The 23,285-nt window shown below is 46.8% G+C and overlaps 1 protein-coding gene across 1 annotated transcript in view; it reads right to left on the reverse strand.

Annotated features, from left to right (window-relative positions):
• The window catches only part of GRAMD1B (GRAM domain containing 1B), a 1,455,160-nt gene that overhangs the window by 1,352,651 nt on the left and 79,224 nt on the right, over nucleotides 1–23,285 (reverse strand). The window contains exon 2 of the mRNA XM_086956958.1: nucleotides 7,390–7,467. Within this exon, the coding sequence (XP_086813084.1) occupies nucleotides 7,390–7,467 (78 nt within the window). The remainder of the gene's footprint in view (nucleotides 1–7,389; nucleotides 7,468–23,285) is intronic.

Consider the following 23,285-nt stretch of genomic DNA (forward strand, 5'->3'; position numbering starts at 1 on the left):
TGGGAGACAGAGGGAAGGAGACAGAGGGAGGGAGACAGAGGGCGACAGAGAGAGGGAGGGGCGACAGAGGGAGGGAGACAGACAGGGAGACAGATGGAGGGAGACAGAGGGAGAGAGACAGAGGGAGGGAGACAGAGAGAGCGGGAAAGAGAGGGAGACAGAGAGAGAGGGAGACAGAGATGGAGAGACAGGGAGGGAGACAGAGGAGACAGAGGGAGAGAGAGACAGAGGGAGGGAGACAGGGAGGGAGACAGAGGGAGGGAGGCAGAGGAAGACAGACAGAGGGAGAGAGAGGGAGAGAGACAGAGAGAGGGAGACAGAGCCAGAGAGAGGGAGACGGACAGAGTGAGTGAGACAGAGGGAGACAGAGCGAGAGAGAGAGAGAGAGAGGGAGAGGGAGACAGAGGGAGAGGGAGACAGAGGGAGGAAGACAGAGGGAGGGAGGGAGACATACAGAGACAGTTGGAGGCAGAGACAGGAGCAGACAGGCAGAGAGAGACTGAGAGGGAGACAGCGGGAGGGAAAAGGGGACAGACAGGGACTGACAGAGACAGGGACAGACAGATAGAGGCAGAGACAGGGACAGACAGATAGAGGCAGGGACTAAGACAGACAGAGAGGGAGACGGAGACAGAGGGATAATTAGAGAGGGAGGGAGACAGAGGGTGACAGAGGGAGGGAGACAGAGAGACGGAGACCGAAAGAGAGAGGGAGACAGTGAAAGAGGGAGACAGAGAGAGGAAGACAGAGAGAGAGGAAGACAGAGAGAGAGGGAGACCGAGAGAGAGGGAGACCGAGGGAGGGAGACAGAGGGAGGGAGACAGAGGGAGACAAAGAGGGAGACAAAGAGAGAGGGAGACAGAGGGAGGGAGACAGAGGGAGGGAGGGGAGGGAGAGAGAGGGAAGGGAGACAGAGAGAGGGAGAGAAGGGAGATAGATAGAGCGAGGGAGACAGAGATATATAGAGGAAGGAGACGGATAGATAGAGGGAGGGAGACATGTGTTCAACCTCATGGTCATAGTTTTTTGTTGCTCTTGCCCCAACCCCCTCTCCCACTGGTGCGGCCCTCGGCCACAAACCACACTGTAAATTTGCCCCCCCAAGAGAAAGTTTGTGAGTACCCATGCTCTAGAACCACATCAACCTGATATAGAATTGTTTTGTTTTTTCTGGGCATTTTTAGTTTTCCCTCTATTTTATTGTAGTTGCCCAGTCGTCTGCTGTGGCGCCTCACAAGATTTTTCTGTTCCAACTATGGGTTTCTTTGTTTATTTAAGCTCTTTGTCTTATTAGATTTTTATTAAATGTATTTAATACTTGTGCTCAATCATGTCGGAGGATGGTGATGAAGTTAAAATTTTGCCCCCCCCTGGAAACATTTCTGCGGATGCCCATGCGTGTAGTTGGTCTTCCGTGATTTTGCTCCAGCACCGGTGGGGGATCTGCTGGGTGCGGTGGTGTGTGGTGGGTTTCTGGAAGGTGAAGTGGATGCAGCGTTGTTCGGTCCAAAAGAGTTTGGTGGTGTGGCTGAAGGAGACGTGGGAGCTTGAGGAGAAGACGGGGTCGAGCGTGTGGCCGGCGGAATGGGTATGTGTTGTGACGTGCTGCCTCAGTCCGAGGTTGGCAAGGTTGTCTATCAGGGTGGTGGAGTCGTTGTTGTTGTTGTTCTCAAGGTGAAAGTTCAGGTCTCTGAGGAGGATGTAGTCAGTGGAGGTCAGGGCATGCATGCTGATGAAGTCGGCGATGGAGTCGCTGAATTGGGGTCGAAGTCCGGGGGGTATATAGATGAGGGTACTTCCGAGGTTGGTGTTGGGGTCTGTGTGGATCTGGAAGTGCATGTGTTCGGCGGAGCTGAGAGTGTCGTTGGTGTTGGTTGAGACCCTGATGCTGTTCTTGTGGACGATGGCGATTCCTCCTCCGACTCCGTTGGTGCAGTCTCTGCGGGTCATCATGTAGCCGTCCGGGATAGCTATGGCGATGTCGGGTGCAGAGGAGTCTTTTCATCCAGGTCTCTGTCAGGAAGGAGATGTCTGGGGATGATGTGTCGAGCAGGTCCAAGAGCTCAACGGCGCGCTTGTGTAGCAGGTGTTCAGTAGGATGCATCGGAGGTGGTTGAGATTTTTCTTGGTGGTTGGTTCGGCGGCTCTGAGGCTTGTGTAGCTGCAGTTCCGGCAGGTGAAGGGACCATGTGTGCATTTCGGTGAGGGCTTGATGCAGGTGTGGGTCCATCTGGGGTTGAGGGTGTGCAGTGTGCTGGCATCGTAGCGGCAGCGGTCTTCGTGGCAGGCACGGGGGCCAGGGGTTCTGGCGCTGGGCGCGGTCCAGGCACGGACGGGCGCAGACGGTCTTGCCTTAGACACGCCTTTGGCGCGCCAGCGGCATGGATGCGCAGCAGCCACCATATATGGGTAGGTGGGAGGGAGGAGCAGCTGGGAGGCGGGGGCAGCAAACGGGCAGTCAGGGGGGTGGGTCCACGGGGGACGCAGCGGCAGGACAGAAGCAAGTGTACAAAATCCAAGGGCAACGGAGGGGACAGAAGGAGACAAAAGGCACAGAATCACAGGGGCAGCAAAGGGGACAGAAGGAGAAAAAGGCACAGAATCACGGGGCAGCGAAGCACAGAATCACGGGGGCAGCGAAGGGGACAGAAGGAGAAAAAAAGCACAGAATCACGGGGGCACGGAAGAGGACAGAAGGAGAAAAAAGGCACAGAATCACGGGGGCAGCGAAGGGGACAGAAGGAGAAAAGAGGCACCGAATCACGGGGGCACCGAAGAGGACAGAAGGAGAAAAAAGGCACAGAATCACAGGGACAGCGAAGGGGACAGGAGAAAAAAGGCACAGAATCACGGGGGCAACGAAGGGGAGACAGACAACAGCAGTCACGGACACCAAGAGAGTGCAATACAATGGAATGACAAATGACAAACCAACCTAAGGCCTACCACTGGCCACCAGGGAGGAGGCGCAGGTGGTAGCCTGCGGGTGGTGGAGGGCCTCTAACTTCCTCAGCAGCGGCAGCTGAGGCAGGGACACACAGGCGGTGCTGTGCGGAGGGGGAGCACCTACCTGGTGGGGTCAAGGGTCGCTCCCAACAAGAAGAAAACCCTCTACTTGTATCTTTCATTCATAGTTGTTTTTCGTATTGAAAAATTGATTTGAAACAGTTACAATCAGCAAACACGGTAGAAAAAAATCACGGTGGAAAAATAAGTAACATTGTACCATTTTACATGTGAAAAGAAGGTATGGTCCAAGGGGGTGGTACGTTACTGTGCACATAATCGAAAAGCATGAGACTAGATACACAGAGAAGGAAGTAAAAAGCTTAAAACGTTGCTGTTAATCAGTCAAAAATGAAACAAACAAGTGTCCAAAAACTGGTGATAGTCCCTACCCCAAATAGTTCTCCATTCCACATCAAAAGCTGAAGCATTGGACCAAGTCCACTATTTCGACAATGGTAGACTAGAAACAACAAAACTTTCTACAGATCAACAGACTCGATCAGGAGGATGGGGGAGCACATAGATGTTTAACCAACAGCCACTGAATGCCAAGAATTGAACTCACCCTTGGATTTCTGGACAACTCCTATTTGTGTCCAGTACTTCTGTTCATAGGTTTGATCAACACAACTTGCTAGCTGCCATCAGAGCTGTGCTTGTCCACACATTGAAAAATAAAATACACTTGTATTTTCGGGATCTCACTAATGGCTGACCACCGCACAGAAATCACATTGGGGCCTTGTAAAATGTAGGACATCTCTATACAAAGGCTTCACTACCAAACTGCCCTTGAGAAATATTTGCCAATAGAACATTACAGCAGCAAATGTATGTGTTATTTATTGTGAAAAACAGTCTGAATATAATTGTAATATTTTGTGGATTGTCAAGATCAGCCCCGGTCCTTACATTTTTAGTTTAGGGCACCTGCAGATTGGGTAAACTCAGTGGTCTCCACACTAGCCACTCAAGTTGTACAACATACCAGTTAACCATTTACTAAGGTGACTCAGAATTTGAGTAGAAGGCCAACCAGGGGCCGTATTATTCAAAGTGCTCGGGGGTCACAAAAGGTCTTTGTGCGCCCCTGGAGCACATGGTAATACAAACGGGGCCACAGACGCTGGTGCGGGTTCTCCTGTAAGACCTGAAGCACCAGCGCTATAATCAGAGGCTGTTCCCTCGTTTGCCTAAGCGCATTGCCTCATTCAAATGAGGAAATCGCTTTGTCTCTGCACCTGAGCCATATTATAGACATATGCGCAAATGTAAGGAAGTTGTCAGTAGTCGCACTGACAGTGCACTACATAGAAAGAGGCACACTGTTAGTGTGCCACCTGAAGGCAGCCCTCTGGAGGTGATAAAAGGGGTCCTATAGACCCCCTAATCATCCCCTTGCAGGCAATTGCAGCCACTCACTGCTCCCGCCTACATGGGGATCTCTCACCCCTCCTAAAAATGCAGACAGGTAGCTGCCTGCACAGTCATTGAGTGGCTGCTTCCAAGGCATTCCATATTTTACTTGAACGTGCTTCCCCAGGACAGCATGGGTTGCGGCTACACTGGGAGCAGCGCATACAATCTAATATGGAGCACTCTCCTTGTTGGAGCCAAGCACACCTTTTGAAAGGTGCGCCTGGTGCAAACAAGGAAAATGCACCACATTGTAAAATATGGCCCCAGGGAGAGATCCCCAAGATATAGGCAAGAAGTTAAATTAAACAGCTGTTCACCAATTACTGACTTCACATGGCCTGCCATATCTGTCCGGCATACTGTGCTTTTACATCTGATCATCCAAGAACTACCTAGACTTCCCACAGGCTTTCATATGACACAACTCTAAACTTGTGGTCACTCTTAGTGGCCAAATCACCACCCAAAGTTCTAGTCAGTTGTTGGATTTTGCCAACCACTAAACATCAAAGTATAAACGTTGCTCTTTCTGTGGGGTCTACAACATCAGGGATAATTTACAACATTGTATGAGGATTAATTAGAATCCATTTTATCTGTGCAGCATTCTTCATTTTCGAAAGTCTTGTGAATGCAACATGGCTTGTTCCAACTTTGACTTGCAAAGCTTCTGCCTTCACAGTCAATAGGCTAAACTTCAGTCAGTCAAGTTTATTGTTTTAGACCACAACAGAGATCAACAATTACAAAGCAATAAACATTATTCATTCTTTCCATACATCATTACCAAAGACATTTAGAAAAGTGTTTTAACATGTGCTAAAAAAGTTAAAAGCAGTATAACATACATACACAATCTTAGGGAACAATATTAAAGTAATCAAATCATCAACTCTTGGTATGTTGAATTAAAAATACAAAGGAATTAAATAAAGGATGCATGGTATTCTGAATACAAGGCATTTGAAAAGTGCATGTTTTAAATCTTTAAATCTCTCCGTTATATAGGCCACATAAACTAGTCACCTTTTTTAATTGAACCAATGGCATGTGCATGCATTCAGAGGCAGGATGCCCAACCTGAGTGTGATTATGACCCACCTTAATCCATGGTCTAAAGCAAATGGATAAATACTTTTGTGGGTACTTATACTCTATACCTTCTAAAAAAGATTTTTACAGCTTTAATTTCTTACAATGGATGCCGTCATCAGAAAACATTTATCTTGAGATTGCATTTTGTTTTAAATGTCTATTTGTCCAATACTCCATGGGCTCGATTCAGGAAAGGTTAACTCAGACGTTTGGTCTAAACTTAGACCAAACCTCTAAGGTTACGACTTTGGGAATTCAGAAAGGGTATTTACGTGTACTATCTTCTTGTCCACACTAGGGCCGATCTCTGCCCTGTGGGTGGACACAAAGATAGTACTCGTAAATGCCCTTTTGTGAATTCCCAAAGTCGTAAACTTAGACTTTTGGTTTAAGGTTAGACCATTCGTCCAAGTTTACCTTTGTGAATAGAGCCCCATGATTGCAAGTGTTCTATCATGCAGTCCAGTTTTTCTAAAGTCAACATAAGGTTTCTAATAAAAGTGGTGTTTTTCTTGGGTACTGCAAATGTTTCCTGCTTTAATAGATCTCTAAGGGAGCCCTCTGATGTGTGCAGTAGATAGTAAGCCCAGCATACTACATTTGCAATTGCAGCAGAAAAAAAATGGTTAGTGCAAATTCCAAATTAAATACATGGACTGGAGTTGCATGGCTAACCGTAGTTACCTTGCGCAGGACCATCCCTTTGTGCTGATTTAACAATGCCCAATTTCTAATTGGGATGTGCTAAAATGCGTTTGTGACATTTGGTGGAATTTGTATTCTATACATTGCTAATAAATAATTAGAAATGTCTCCTTCAAGATGATCTATATAAAATTTATTTTTTTAAAACAGTCTGTGCGAAAGCCTTGTTCCCTTGATGAAAAAGATGTAATTTACTATCTTAACTCTGGGAGAACACTCTACTGAGATATGTGTACGTTTCTACCATTTCTAAGGTGTTTCCATGCAGCTTCCAAGAGAAGGGACAGCAGTGTTCTCTTTCCTTTAAGACCAATACTTTACTTTTAGATATATTAATCTTATTTAAGAAATTCCTCCCTGCATACGTTTTTAGGGCACACAAATTCTGTTGAAGGCCAACTGGGGTTAAATTGAATAAAATCACATCATCTGCACATGCAAATCATAAGACAATACTTGGTGCAAAATGTCTGGTGTTAGCAAATTGAGCTGGTAAGTCATGTATGGAAATAGAGAAAAGAAGAGGAACTTGAAGATGGCCATTCCATTTCTGCAACTTGTATACCAGGCAATCACCAAGAAGCAATAACTCTGTCTATTGGCAACTTCAAGATGAGTTCAGTTGTCCGAATTTTAAGCATCAGTTCGTTAATAATTATTACATCTCATTTCATATTCCGTCATCCTCCTAGGGAACTGTACAGTCCAATCCACCACTGTGCTACCTTTTGGGATTTCAGCAATGCCAATATTTGGATTTTACTATCTCAAGAGCCACTTATAGGTAGGCTAGGGCAACTACTAAAATGCTTTAGCCGTGACTGAGTCTTTGACTATAAAGGGTGGGATCTCCTACTTCTTTCTGATCTCCTAAAGATGAAATCTTCCTCGGAGCCCAGCTGGCCTTTTTTGGGTAGATAAATAGAATGCTTCCTTTCAAAATGATTGTTCTGGGGATTTATCTATTATATTTCCTCCCAATCAGTACAATCCAAGTATGTCCATAAAGAGAAACACATGACAAGTTATGTATTCCCCTGCTGCAAGAGGTTGCCATGGCCACTATTATTTACCTTACTAGAAATGGATAATGGCTGTCAGCCATATCCTGGCCAACCATTGACCCTTTGTACCATGATCTGCCCATAGTTATCCACCTACCTGTCGTTAGGCAGCGAGAGGCTGAAGTTTCGACAAGAGTCATCTTCATGACTGCTCTGCTGGCTGCTCTGTTGACTGCTAAAAGGTCGAACACAGGCGTGTAGAAGGAAGACACAGTGGAGAGAGAGAAAAGAAAACAACAATGAAGATAGAAAATTTGAAGTATATGCATATATTTACAGTTGAGAGAACAGAATAAGGGGCATTAATATTAATACAGGAAATCTGTGAGTACCATGGAGGAAGAAATAGTTGGGACATGACATGTCACCCACTAAAAACCCAGAGGAAACTCAGTTTCAGACTAGTAGCAAAACAGTTTTTGGGCTGTCATTTTGAGGTGGGGTGGAGGGCAGAAGCGGAAAAAAATAATAATGTACACATGACCAATCTGATGCACTCAAGAACACAGCAATCCACACACAATCAAACATGTAAAAAGCAACAAACAAACAGAGTCCAACTGACACAATGTAACATGCAGATGTGTCATTTGGGTGCAGCTTCTTCAATGATCTGTTGATGTTCACAAATGGTACACAAGGACACTGCCAAGAGCCCCATAAAACAGAGACAGCGATAGCACAGTAGTTCATTTGGACCCCTGTGTGTGACACCGGACAGACACTGTGCACAAAGTCATCATGAAAGCCAAAGAGCAACAGACCTAACTAATCTTGGACACCTACACGATACACACAGTTACCATGATGAGACAAAGAACTACAGTAAGAACACGTTTAGACAACCGAACACTAAATTCAAAGCAAACCCAAAACCGCCATTTAAGATTCACAGTAACATTGAGCCACCCAAAATGCTATTGTCAGTTGAAGGCCTCCAAACAATCAACATACTCTAGCACATGTCACGTTACTCAGCATGAAACTTCCAAACTCTACAATGAACAAGCAGGTCAATGTAAATACAGCACTCTGAAAAAACAATACTTCAATGCCAAATTAAATACGTAACTCAAAGCACTTCGTATCTTCGTCAGCTAACCAGTTCTCTCTTGCTACTTTCACATCCAAGATGAAGTTCCTTGAGGTGCCATAGTTTTATGGTCTTTAATGAGATTAAGTTTGCTGATACACTTCATCAAACTAACTCTCTTAACTAAATTTACAGATTAAAGATTTGTGCAACAGTTTTTTCTGTAAAATCTGGTTTGTGGATGACAAGCCATTTCAACCTTTCCAGTGTTGCTCTGTTGGGCCTTGTCTGCTGTAGGGCGTGACGTGACTGTAGTGGTAGGGCCTTTGGTAGTTCGGTAACAGGACGATGCTCCGCAGCTGTAGCGGTAACTGTAGCCACGGTTCAGGTTCGTGTGGGTCCTCGTCCAGTGCGGCTAATGCAGCAACCAAAGGTGAACCAAAGCCCCCAACTGCACCTAAACCTCACCTCATTCCAGACCATGCTCCAGAGAGTGAAGGTTGCAGTTGTTAGATTAAGATGCAGCTGCGGCTAAAACTTCAATCTGGGCTTCATCTGGCCTGACCTCCTCGGTGGGGGCCTGTTGAAACCTGCGGAAGCCCCATCAAGCCTCTGATGAGGAGCTCCATAGAGTGGAGGTTGGAGTAAAGGAAGGTGGGCCAGTAAGAGGACTCAGGGGGTGGTGGCAGCAACCAGGTGCAGAGGCAGCGCGTTGGAGCCAGGGGGTCAGGGCTCTCGTACAAGGTAACTCACGTTCAGCATGGAACCGGAGCCAGGACACCAAGCACAGTAACCTGAGTTTTAACTCAAGGGCATGTAGGAGCTCAAAGAGCCTTCAAGCTTGTGGGCATGAATGCCAGCGAAGAAGCTAAGATAGATGGGGTAGGTGCAGGCATGCATGGGGCGTTTAGTTAGCCTCTGGAGGAGAGAGCCGGCACCTGTGGAAGCGGCTCAGCTAGGCGTGGGTGAGGCTTGAAAGGGATATAGTGTGCTCTCACTTGCCCCTCCCCCATTGATACCACTGACACCACAGAAATCACCATTAAACCAAAACAAACAAGAAAGTGAGCTGTGCTGGGAATTTTGAAAGCAAGGAGGATAACAAGTCGCGTTCTCACCCACCTAGAGGGTGGAGACTGGAACATAAAGGCCCAATTCAAGGGCAGTCAAATAAAGTTCTTACCTGCACCTTGCTACAATCAGTACCCAGCACAAAGACGTAACACATCAAAAAGAGAAGGGCACCTTAGTACATCGACAATTATGCGATCCGGGATGACGAGGGGGGACCTGGGCCAGAGCAAGAAGGCGGCAATAAAGAGAACAAGAATGCCCGACTCAAACCCAGTAATCAGAATCAGAAACTGTGACAATAAAGCTAAAGCCAAAAAAGAGAAGGAACACAATTGTTTCAAAAGGAGAAGGACATAAGATAATGGATTTATTAATTCAGAAAAATCTGAAGAACACAAATACAAAATTGAAAACAAAATGTGCACAGAAGGTCCTCACCTAGGAAATTCACTAGGGACAGACAGTCAACATTTAAACAAAGTAATTAAGTATGACCCTCCCACTTCAGGCAAAAGCACTCCAAGCTCAAGGAGTACAAGCGGAAGTGAACAAAATGAACATATCATCTACATTCTCAACATTGAACCTTTCCATCCTCAACAACTGGGATTTACTCAATCCAAGTACTGACCCAGTTAATAACAAAGGTCAACTTGAGTGCCCTGAATGGCAAAATCACCCACTGATCGACTTTACGGAAAAGACACTAGCTGCTCAAGGTGGAGATGCAAATGTAAACAAAAATCTTCTTGCAGCCATGTCACTTGGGAAAAGCCTACAGACGGACACTACTGTAGTTACCTTGGGTCCGTGCTTCGTCCACAGTTGCATTCTACCAGATAAGGATATGGTTTCCGGTAAGGTTAAGCCTTCCTTAAGTCCAATCAAGCTGTCCCTGCTTAAGGTGGTCCTAAAAACATCTTCAAAGGATCAAGGGAAAGAGCCAATGACCCTAGGCCAAGAAGCAGTAGCAAACACTGCAAATAGCAAAATACCAGCAGGCACATGGGTGGCACTCCTAAACACAATGGAGGCCATATTATTAGCAATCTGATATCAATCAGACGAACAGGAAATTCAGGTAGACCTCCATAATATTTTAGCCATACATGTAGTACGCATAGATTAAAAAAAAAACTGCAATCACTCAATGAGCTGATTCAGAGAGCACAAAACTACAACTACACACAACAAGACCTCTGTCAATGGGTAAGGCTAGTGGACAAACTACAGGCTCTTCCATCTATTTTGGGTGACATCCTGCAGAAAGTAACAACACAATCAAACAGACCCCAGGATAGGCTTTGGGTCTCAGAAAAGGACTTTAGATAAACAGTGCACACCCTTGATGGTCAAGCAAAAGGGGACACTTCACCTCCAACTTCATTTATAAAAACACCCTACAAGTACTACAGACAGTAAAAGCAGCAAAGGTAACTCTCCATTTTACAGAACTAAAGGAAATTACGTGGAAAGCACACCACATAAGAAATCGGAGCAAAGAGTCTTAGAAAATGCACATGAGGAAACTGAGATGAACGGACCATCCCTAACCACAGGGAACAGAAACGCAGTGGAGGCTCCCCCGCTAAGGCAGAGGAGCGTCACCCCACTGCCAGGAGCAGCAAAGAAAGGAAAAAATAAAATGATGATAACAGAATTTTATTATTATTTTATTTTTTCCTCCTGCTTCTGCAGTGCGTGAGAGGGCCGGGTGAAGCTGCATGGGAGGAGTGGTAGACACTCCAGTGTGCAGTGACTGTTTGATTGGCCCTCTCTGGCTGCCCAAAACAGTCATGCGCAGTCCTCTGTTCTCCATGCAAACTGCATTACAGCCTTCATGGAGAACATGCCCATCCCTCCACCCCCTGGCTGAGCGCCGTGTAACAGCACTCAGACGAATCACAATGCTCCTTTGGAGCGTTGTGATTTGGCCTAGGGGTGAGAGCCTGGCTGCCTGCTTCCTGTTTTGACCTGGAGTCGGACACAGGCCAGCAGGAGAGAAGACGCGGGACCCGCCGGCAGCAAGGCAAGTTTTATTTATTTATTTTAAGTCGTCCGTGAGCAAGATTCCCCTCCCCGCCCCTCACTCGTGGGCCGAGCCGGCCGGGCCTGCAGAAACGACTAAGAAAAATGTGCAAGAAATGCAAAGGAGTACAGGAAAAAAGCGTATTGGATTTATTTTCCCATAAGAAAGCAAAAGCAACTAACATTGTGGAACTAAAGCATGAAGACCTAGCCTCAACTGACAACGCCTTCGGCAATCACCAGTGAACAGCGCCTGCAAGAAGTCCTACCCACACCCAGCCTAGAATGACAAAAACACAAATGAGTCCATTCATGAGTCACAATACTGCACAAAGGATGCTGGGAACACAATCGATAACAGCAGTATATGAAGTAAACAATAATAAAACAATCAAGGTACACAAGGCATCAGACAATGCATCCTTCAGATCTATGGACGACAATGAGCAGCTTAACCTGCATTCTCTTTTAGTGAACTGCAAAGGCAGTGTGACGAGAAGGAACGTCCAGTTATATCAAGAAAGGTGCAATGTGGAGGCCCCGCAGCAAGGTAAGTCACAAGTGCAATATACACATCATAATGTACCCCCCTGTTAGAATTGGGGGTCTCTGATTGGCACAGGTAGGCACTTGTGACAAACAGGGACCCTCTCCTCTAGTCAGGGCAAGGGAAGAGCCCTTTAAGAATAACCCCTGCTCACCCTTTAGGTTGCGTGGCGTGAGCAGACAAGGCTAATCCTCAGGGCGCTAAGTCAGTTAAGCATTTACGACCACATACAGTAACAATAATGATCCCTCCACAAATGGACACCAGGCGTAAATTATGTAGAATAATATGTTGGCTTTATGTAAAAATATGCTTCATATGCAGGTTTACTTACAAGACCATATAACCTTGTTAAATGAGGCCACAATATCTAATAAGGACAAAGTACTTCAATATTCGGCAACAAGGCGAACTGTGGGTCTCTGCGTACTTCGCGCTAATGGGGCGACCCTTTTACACGTGCAGGACAACAGGGAACACAAACGTTGCGGACCCTGGATCCGATGCGAACTCACGATCGAGTTAGTGTATCACTGTACCTTGTTCGTAATGTCCGAGGCGTTTCAGATGCGGCCACAGGTGAAGGCGGGCCCGGGACGGGGCCGGCGGTTCTCCGAGTAGGTGTCCGGCTCGAAGACCCCTCGAGGTGCGAGGCGGGTGAGTAGGACGACAGGGAGAGGTGCGGGCGGTACGGGACTCTAGGCGGCTCACGGGGCGAGGTGATGTTCAGGCCTGCGGGGCGTACTCCTTGTGTACGCTATGGAATTCATGCCATACCTTGAGGGCGACTGGGGCTGTAAAGGCAGGGCTGACGCGGCACATGGCTCTCAGTACTCACCGTAACGAGAGGCCTAGATCGTGCGGCGCGGCCCGGCAGGTTTCCAGACTACGGAGTGGAGCTGGGCGGAGGCGTACGTCTCAAAGATACTCGCCGGCCGTGGCTCGAGGCAGCACTTGGAGGGGATTCCAGCAGGAGGGGTGAGGTGCGCACAGCGCGCTCCGTGGCAGGCGAGGTGACAGGGGAGCGGGCGGGACGGCACAGCGTAAAGGGAGCGGCTCGAACTCGAGCATGGGTCTCAGCGGGGAGGGGCGGCCAGGCTCCGGGAGTCACGGCCCTAGGAGGGGGCGAGGGCAGCAGGGGTCACGGCTCCGGCGAGGAAGGAAAACCCAACAGCTCAGCAGCAGACAGACGAAGGAAAAATGAGCCCAATGGTCCTGGGGCTCAGTTCAGGGGGCAGGCTCAGATTCAAGCCCTTGGAGATCGTTTCAGGCACAAGTTCTACAAAGTCTTTTCTGGTCTTTTCCTCTCCTTTCTCAGCAAGGCACCAACTGCAGGCCAGTCTCCTGGATCAGAGACAGTCTTCCTCCTTCAGCTTCTCCTGGTCCTTCTAGTCGGGCAGAGGTTCTTCGTGGTCAAAACAGGATCTAATGTTTAGGAGCAGGGCTCCTACTTTTATACACAGTTTATTTTGTCTTTGCAGGCCAGGGGGCCTGAGCCTGGTTCAGCCCGGTTTTGGAGCACTTTGTTGTTGAGACTCTTGCTGTTACTTTTAAATTGCAGGGCAGTGTCATCAGACGCTCCGCAGGAGGTGGAGCCAGCATTGTGGTGGCAGAGCACAGCCCTTATCAGAGTCAAGGGGCACTCCTCCCACCTATCCTGGGGTAATCCATCTATTCACCACCTGGCAGCCCAGACTGTCCCCTGGAATCCCCCAGCCCTGTCACTCACAGAAACCAGACAGCAGATACACATCCTAGCAGAGGCGGGCTGAAATAGTCAGGCAAGCAAATGCTAATTCTCTAAAAGTAGCATTTGCAAACACAGGATATTAAAATAAACTTTACTAAAAGAAGTATTTTATTATTCTGAGTTCAGGCATGCTAAACTTGACTTTCTACCATGTTCCCTGAGCCTGCTGGGATTATAGAGAGTAATAATTCCAGCAGCCCATTCTGGCATATGAGAACAGGTAGCCTTACAATAGTGAAAGACGAAAATGGCTGTAATTCACTATTAGGACATGCCACACATTTCAGGGCTTGTCCTACCTTATGCTTACAATGCACCCTGCCCTTGGGCCTACCATAGGGGTGACTCACATGAAGTAAAGGGAAGGTTTAGAGGCTGGCAAGTGTGTGCACTTGCCCAGCCAGCATAACAGTACCAGACTGCACGCAGGTTCTGTAATGGCAGACCTTAGACAGATTTTACCAGGCCGCTTCTGTGGGTGGCACAATCAGTGCTGCAGGCCCACCAGCAGCATTTGTATTCACCAGCCCTGGCACTCCTGGTGTACTTTACTGGGGACAGACAGTAAACCAAATAAGCCAATCATGGAAACCAATCACATATACATTTTACAGTAGGGACAGCATATGCACTTTAGCACTGGCCAGCAGTGGTAAAGTGCCCAGAGTCATTATACCAAAAAAAAACAGGTCAGAGAGAATATAGGAGGAAGGCAAAAAGTTTAGGGATGACCCTGCAGAGAGGGTCAAGTCCAACACCCCCAAGTAACAAAGCCAGGCACCGCCTGAACTCATGGGGGATAGGATCCAGGAGCTTTCTCAGGAGCAATGCTTTACAAAACTAACGTTAATACCCTCTTGTACATCAAAGGACGTTTGACATCCTAAATAGAGGGGCAATCATGAAGCTAATAAAGGAAATGCGAGTGCTGGCGCACATTCCTTCTACACAATTACAATCAATAGAATTCAAACCTCACCCCATGTGTGGAACTAAGATGCAACGGTAACAACATGGGTTACAGGAAAATTGCACTTCAAGTCCTGAAACAGTGAGATTTTTTTCAACACTGGGGGATTGAGCTACATAGGATTTAGCCCCCACATTATCCGGGTCCATTTCTCCCTAAAGCCAAGAGCGATATCCACTCCAGCCCAAGTAGGTTGAGGCCAACTAGCCCAGCAATTAGGAACCCGGTTCTAAGGTGAGGGGCAGGGCCGGACTGGCTACCGGACATTTTGCAATGCTGCTGAGCTGGGGGCTGATTTTGTTGATGGGGACCTGCGTGTACTAAATGAAATTCGTTTTGCTTTAATTATTTCGAAGTACACGCAGGTCTCCATGAACGAAATCAGCCCCAGTGCAGTGAAATCAGCCCCCAGCTCGTCAGAATTCCAAAATGCCCGGTAGTCAGTGCGGCCCTGGTGGGGGACAATAGGAGCAGAACAACCTTTGACAAGATTACAAAAATTGACAATAGTGAAATCCCTGCCATACGGCCACTCTAGACAGGCTCAACATTTCTAGCAGGACCTCAGAGTGGAAACAAATCAGGAGTGGTCGTGGATCCCGAAAGCCCAGACACGACTGTTCCAGATGACAACATCGCCTTGCCAGTTCAGGACTACATCAATCTATACTCCTGGAACGCTCAAGGTTTAGAGAATTTGCTCCAAGATAGAGGCACAGTGATATTCCTTCAAAAATTCTACATTATCTTAACACAGGAAATTTGGAGTTTAAAGCCAACGCCAATAGTAGGCTATGTGGAACATCCAAGTTGGGGGGGGGGGGCTCTCCACATACTCCTTCACAAAATATAATCGGGCACTTGAAAAGTTTGACGGTGGTGTACATTGGATACAGATAACTAAGCTCGAAGGTAAACGCTGCATGCCTCCCTAGAAGGAGCTACTTACATTAAATGTCTACATCCATCCATGTAAAAGAAAGAAGGCGGAAAGGATGGCAACCCAAAAAAATTAATAAAGACAGTACAGTACCTACACCAGCAATTATCCTCCGTTTAGAAAGCAACCACTTTCCACAACTTCTCAGAATAGAAGGTACATTCTCAAAGCTAAGACCAGTAAACGTGTTAGCCCTAACACCAGCAAGTTACAATCTAAAAAGACTAAAATGGCCTGGCCCAGGGATAGAGAAAATAATGACAGATGTGTATTGCTGTGCAGGAAATCAAGAAGAAACAAACATAGGAGCAAGGCATCGCGAAAAAACTTGGGCAACTTTAATTACGACCCTACTAACAAAATATCCAGCCACACCACATGATATGTGAACACAGAAGAAATAAAGCAATGGGAGGTGGCAGGAAGCCAAAGCTGGTACATCAGCAGGCTGCATGAACTAAAGAGACAAATCACAAGAGAAGTGTGAAGACTAATAGCAGATGCAAAGAAAGGAAACAAAAGTTGAAAAAGAGCACTTTGAAACATGAGGATTCAATATCATAAGGAATGCTGGATGGCAATACAGGGGCACAAAGCCGGAAGTAGGAACAAGCTTTCATCGATCAGCAAATTAGCAAACCGTAAAGAGTTTTGGGGCGTTATAAATGGGCTGGTAATGAGACAGGCCTGGCATCAAAACGTGGGATTGTCGAGCAAGTCTGCGAGTCCCACATTTGTGACATGTATGCCCCACCAGCATACTGCCGCAAGAGTGAGAACACCCAAAATAACCAAGAATGGAGGATGACTTGGTCAGAAGTCAGGGGAGAAGACAAAGAGGTAAATCAAAGCTCTACAATTTATAGCAACCAAGAGCACAACACAGAAAACCAGAGTATAACGATTTACCACACACATAAGATGGTGCACCTGACTCACACCAAGCAACTAGAGAAAATCCTAACGAAATTAAAGGCCGAAGCAGCTGCAGCATGAACAGACTCCCAAACGAACTTTTTAAATAGAACTTTGCTTTCCGGGCTCCATATCTAACACCCCTCTTTGATCAAATCTTCCACACGAACATCATACCAGACTCGTGGAAAGGGTACATCTTTCATCCCAACTTTAAGAATTGGAGTCAATCTTTGCCGAGTAGTTACAGGTTAATTGCGTAAATCGACGTTGAAGCAAATTGTATGCATCATGTTTACTTCAAAACCTGCAAGCATGGGTCAACGAAAAAACTCATACCAAAAACGCAAACTCGGTTTAGACCAGGCATGTTGATGATTACAAACTTAACAGTACTTACCATCCTAGCTGAAAAAGCTAAACAGCTCAAAACTTGCTTGCTCGCTTGTTTCGTTGTCCTCAAATCTGCCTTTGGCCGGGTCCCCTATGGTTCCTGGCTAAAGTCTGCACCCATGTCTGCCAGACCCAGGAGTGCTGTCAGAGACTTGATTCATTGTACCCAAGAAACACTAGCCCCCACCTAAGGATTTCGCCCCAACCGTGGTGCACAGTATTGGATGGCATACTATTGCAACGTAGAAGACTTTAAGAGACCTTGATCTCCATGCCAGAGTTTCCCCTCATCACCCGTGGATCGAGGGATAACCACAGAGACACCTCACTCGACCGCACCATAACCGGAGCGTCTTTTGAACATCTTTTGCTTGTATCCTCAGCATCACGACTACTCTATTGATGTCTAGGGCGGTTGCCTATAAAGTTTGGAACTTCCCTTTAAAACCCTCTGTGGCCACGTAATTGTCCAAAGTATTTTCTCTGGCCCCTAGACCTTTCCCTGCTGGATTTGGTAGCCGGACCCGGGCTGGAGAACCTGCACTAACTCTCAAACTTTTGAAAAGTTGACTTTTTTTATGTTGATCAATGCTTGTTTGTGGTTGCATTTAAAAGTGGTAAAAGCTTTTAAAATGTGCATCTCCGGAACCTTCCGATGGATTTTGATGATCAAGGTCTCTGAAAATTCATAAAAATACGCTGTATTTTTATAAATTGGTGTTGTGTCTTTTTATTGGTGTGTGTCCTTCTTATTTTGTTGTTTGGTGCTGTTAAAAGCTTTACACAAAGTTCCTTTGCCAAGCCTTACTGCTCACAGCCACAGCTAGCCAGAGTTATGCTAAGGTTAAGTAAGCAAGACTTACTGCACCCAGAATGGTATTTGTGAGTGTACTCCAGGAAAGACCCCAAAGCCATATCATATAGTACACCCAAATCCTCACATTGAGTAGCTCTTATGGCCCTCTTCAATGTAAATAAAATGGCTAAAAGCAAATGCAGCATGAGCATTAGGCATCAGAGCGTTAATGTTATAGAGAAATTGTAAGAAATTGTAGTATTAGTTGAGTTACTGCCACCTCAAATAATGTTCACAGTCCTTGTCAGGGTGAACCACTAAAGTCACTAAATTATCCTGAGCTTACCCACCTGGCAGCTATTTCACAGAGCAGACATGCTTAACTTAAAGGCAATTTGTACCAAAACAGTAATAATGTCAAAACACAACACAAGACAAATACCAAACCAAATTACAAAAAAAAGAGTACATCTTAATAAAAACAAAACAAACATAATGACTAAAATCCAAAAATGGAAACCAGATTTATGAATTTTTTAAGTGTAAGGTTCAAAATGGAGCTAAAAAAATATTGAACACCAATCCTGCTCATCTTGTTGGTCTTAACCGGTACCTAGGGCCTTGTGACGGCTGGCTGTGATGGAGCATGGGCAGATACAAAAGCCAGGTTCGATATGCTTGGAAGTTTCAGCTTTGGAATTCGTTTTTGTAACGGAAGTCAAATATCTTCACTCGGGCAAGGCAACAGGCTATGACCAAAGAGGGCTTCTTGTTGTCAGACAGCTGCTGGATAAGGTCTTGGTGAAGCAGTTGACCTTTGGTGGGAAGATTCAAGTGGAATATATTTGAAGGTCCCTCATCGGCAGGCTGCTTTGGTGCTTTCGTCTATTAAAGATTTGTACCTTTGGACTTAGTCTCTTTTTGATGCTTGGATTTTTCCAGTAGGATAAGGCCGCAGGTTGTAGCCAAGGAGGGCTCTACAAGGCCGGATACCTTCTCTGCACATTCCAGCTGAATCAGATTTGATGATGGGGATAAGCTCTGAGAGGGGGCAAAATTTATATTTGGCCCAGTGCAACACACCTCTGTCAGATTGACTTGGTGCATTGGAGCGGTCCTCTACAGGTCTTTGAAGCCGGAAAATTTCCAAGTCCCAGGTTTCAGGGAAACTTAGGAGTTCATTTTGGCACCAGGCAAGGTTCCAGGAACTTGGGGACAGCAATTGGAGTAAAGATTCTCTCCAGCAGAGTCCAGGCACGTCCAGTTGGAACTGTCAGCAGGGCAGTTCAGGAAAGGCCCTTTTTGTAGCATGTTCTGTCCCTATAGCATTAAAGAGGAGGTCAGCCTCACAACCCTTGGAGTCTACTTCATTGTTGTGAGTACAAGAGGAAGAGCAGCTCCAGTCTTCCAGGCTCTTTTCAAGTTACAGCTAGCAGGTCAAGTCTGATCCTGTTCTTCCATGGGTCCAGAAAGTGATCTGAGGAGTGTACTCTGGGTGCCACATTTATGCTTGTAGGGGGGGAAGACTCCTGGGCTCCTTCCTAACCAGAAGGGTACACCTGAGGTGTAGTTTTGAAGGGGGTGATGAGTGTGTTAGGTGTTAGGTCTTAATGTCCTTAGGCTCAATCCTTATTTGTATAAACAGAATCAAAAAGTCCTTATTTTGTAGAAAAGTTGCTCTTTATTTGTGTAGATAAAAACATGGACAGCCGACACGTGTTTCGCCCCTCTGGCGATTTGCGCCAGGGCTTTTTCAAGGCTATTTACAATATTTTTTGTTCTGTACAAATCCTCATCCTTTGCAAAATAATTACTAGCATCGAATCCGGTTTTTCAATTTGTTGGGGTAGAATCCCTGGAGTACTGTGACAATTATCTACTCGTTTCTTCTTCCGCTATCGCGATCTCGGAAGAAGCCTAAGGACATTAAGACCTAACACCTAACACACTCATCACCCCCTTCAAAACTTCATTGTCTAAAAACTCAAGAGGTCCAGAGTTTTTTGAGTGTGTTACCGTCACCAAAACCATGTGAATACTGATGTGGACTTGGATTCTCCTGTGGACCACTCCCTCTCTGTAGTAAACACCTGAGGTGTAGCCATGTAAATGAAAAACTCCTCCTCTGTGGTCATACTAAACCAGTTCTGTGGGTAGCTCCTTCCTCACTGAAATTGGAACCTGCCTGACTGGAGCACTAATAGAAGGGCACTGCCTAGGTGTCAGCTAACATTTGTCTTTGACATGGTGGCCTCTTGGAATTTAATTAAGTTCCTGGGCACAGTCAAGATGATCATTCTGCCAGAGGAACAGACCACCTCCTCACACTAAAGAGCTTTGTCTCAGCTCTGGGACTAAGTTCACACCTCATTAAGTGAGCTATTGAGCTGCCAGTTGACAGATAGGCTCATGCAAAAGGGCATTCAGCGGCTTTAGGCAGGGAAAAGATCACTTTTAAAAGTTCATTTTCCCAAAAAGGTATTACAAATCTGATTTCACCAGTGAATTTGGCTTGTAATAAATAGTTAAAAATGTCCAGGAATTAACTTTGTAGTTGCCTGCTAGGCTGAGATAACACTATTACATTTGATATTGTACCTTAATGCTTTCCTATGGAGCAGTCAACCATTCTACAGTGAAAATATCTTTCAGGGCCTTTTCACTGTAAAGATGTTAAACATTAAATGTTTACATGTCCTAATTTCATGTTTAAATCTGTTGTTTTGTGATTGCATAGAAAGAGCAAAGTGTAAATATGCATTGCAGAGAACAGCTGTCTGAAATAGCACATTATAACACAACTTTTGATCTTAGAAATTTCCCCCAACAAGTACAATATATGAACTAACAAACACCCCCACCCCAAAACCACCCTCCTACCCCTCCCTCCCGCCCAAGTACCTTGTGCAAATAGACCGACCTAACTGGGATTGTAGTAGTGTAGTATGCGATTAAACTGCAGCGTGTGCAGTGCTAGGTTCGACCAAATGGAGAACCCGGAGGTAACAGAGTCATGTTAGTTCCCAAAATTCTTTAGTCAGCAGCTCAATGAAGGGCTGCCATATTGTCACATGGGCCACCCTCAGTGCAATGCTGATCGGACGGCCCCTGGGGGGGGCCTGAGGAAATGTCAGAGGATTCAGTAGTCCTGTACAAATTGTGTGAAGGGAATTGTTGGAGCTGTGTGGAGAAGTGATCATCAATATCATTCACAACTGAGGTTCAGAAGGTGGTGAGTTTTGGGCAGTCCCAGAGGATATGACACAGGGTGCACCTTGGCCCCGTACTGCCTCCAGCACTCGCTGCTACGGGACAGATTACCTATGTGTAGGTGCTCAGGGGTTAGGTACGAGTAGGAAGTTATTGACCGCAGTTTCGGTGCTCGCCATGTTGTATGTGGTGTGCCTAGCTTGCTGAAAAATGTCGTCCCATTCTTTCTCTGAGAGTAAGGGGCGGATATCAGCCTCCCAATGCCATTGTGAGGGTGATTTTTCTTTTGTCTGGGGGGTTGGAGGAGAATATAAAGCTCTGAAATGAGTCGTCTGTCCCTCTTCTTTCCCAACGACCACCTTTCGTACGGTGTCAATGGTCTCTCGGCCCCTGATCTAACCATCCGGTGTGTCACCCAATGCCTGATCTGCAAGTATCAGAAACATTGGGCCTCAGGGATAGAGCAATCCTTTTTGAGGGCTTCAAAGGGAACAATTCCCTCTGTATCAAAGAGAAGGTCAAATGCCCTGCAGGGTGAGTCCCGCCAAAACTGAAAGGATGTTCCCAGCCCCGGGGTGAAATCTGGATTATCAGCTATTGGTGTGAGGGGTGAAGGTAGGGACGTGAGTCTGCCTTTACAGAGGTTGGCATCTCAGACTTTTAAGAGGGAGCAAGTGATGGGGAAGATGTAAAGGCTAGGGGCCCTGTACGCTTGGGGCAGAAATGGAACCTTGGCCATAGATGTACCTGCCAGTGCCCTGTCCATGAACAAGCCTGACCCCTGCAGTAGCGGTCGCTCCTCCCTGGTATCTCCTCTTGGTATCGTAGCGCTTTGCTCCCCACTGCTGCCAAAAGCAATTCTGACCAGCCTGACTCATATTTAATTGTTGCCTGCTCAGTTTTGTAGCGCTTAATTGCCTGCTCAGTTTTGTAGCGCTTAATTTTGCTCAAGCGCTCGCATTGCCTATAATAATATTTGTGCTTAATTGTGAATTGTGCCTGTGTACTATCATAGCGCTCCACTGCTCGCATTGCTCGCATAGCTTCCTTACTTTAATTTGTGCCTGATTGTGCCCATAGCTGCATTTTCACATTGTGCCCCAGTCTCGTCCTGTTTGCCTTGTTGTCGCTGCCATTTGGTGGTTGTGCCTCCAGCCCGTCCCCCCACCTCGCTCCCGCCTCCCAGCTGCCCCTCCCTCCCTCCGCCACCTCCAATATCCATTTATGACAGATGGAACTACGTGCAGCGTACACGCCCAGCGGACGCGCCCCATGCACGCCGAAGGCGCGCCAAATGTAAGCCCATCTACGCCCGTCCGCGCCTGGACCGCGCCCAGCACCAGACCCCCTGGTCCTCGCAAAACCCACTCCTCCCACATAACGTTTGACGCCGCTACCCCCTTTGCCCTTAACCCCGGACGCACACCACAATGCTGCAAAGCTGCCCCAGGACACACCCATGGTCCTTTCGCCTGCCACTCCTGCAAGTTCGCCTGCACCAGGACCCACACCAAATCCACTACCTCCAAACACAGCTCCAACTCCAACCACCTGAAGTGCATCCTGCTGAACACCCGCTCGGTCCACAGACACGCCACTGAACTCTGGGACCTACTCGACACTGCATCGCCGGACGTCGCCTTCCTTACAGAAACCTGGATGAACGCTTCATCAGCGCCCGACATTGCCATAGCCATCCCGGACGCTTACAAGATCATCCGAAAAGACCGCACCAACCAAACAGGAGAAGGCATCGCCATCGTCCATAATAACACCATCCGAATCACGACCTTCTCCGACGATAACCTAGCGACCGCCGAACACCTTCATTTCCAGATCCACACCGACCCCAGGACCACACTTAGAGGCACCCTCATCTACAGACCACCAGACATCACCGACTTCATCAGCCCACATGCTCTCACCTCCGAGAACTACATTCTACTGGGAGACCTCAACTTCCACCTGGAAAAGAAAAACGACAGCAACACCACCACCCTTCTGGACAACCTGGCCAATCTCGGACTCAAACAACTTGTTGACACCCCCACCCACCTTGCCGGACACACGCTCGACCCTATATTCACCTCCAGCAAACACATCTCCTTCGATCACACCACAGCTCTCCATTGGACAGACCACAACTGCGTTCACTTCAGCTACAAAAAGACCACGACCCACAACCCCCCACAACCTATTCCTCGAAGAAACTGGAACAAAATCACCACCGACCAACTCTTCACATCGCTAAACCAAAACCCTCCTGCCATATCATCGGACCCAAACCAAGCTGCCACCAAACTCACACAATGGATCACCCACAGCTCTAACGTATTA

Source organism: Lissotriton vulgaris, chromosome 2_1 (assembly GCF_964263255.1).
Source record: "Lissotriton vulgaris chromosome 2_1, aLisVul1.2, whole genome shotgun sequence".
Taxonomy (NCBI): Eukaryota; Metazoa; Chordata; class Amphibia; order Caudata; family Salamandridae; genus Lissotriton; species Lissotriton vulgaris.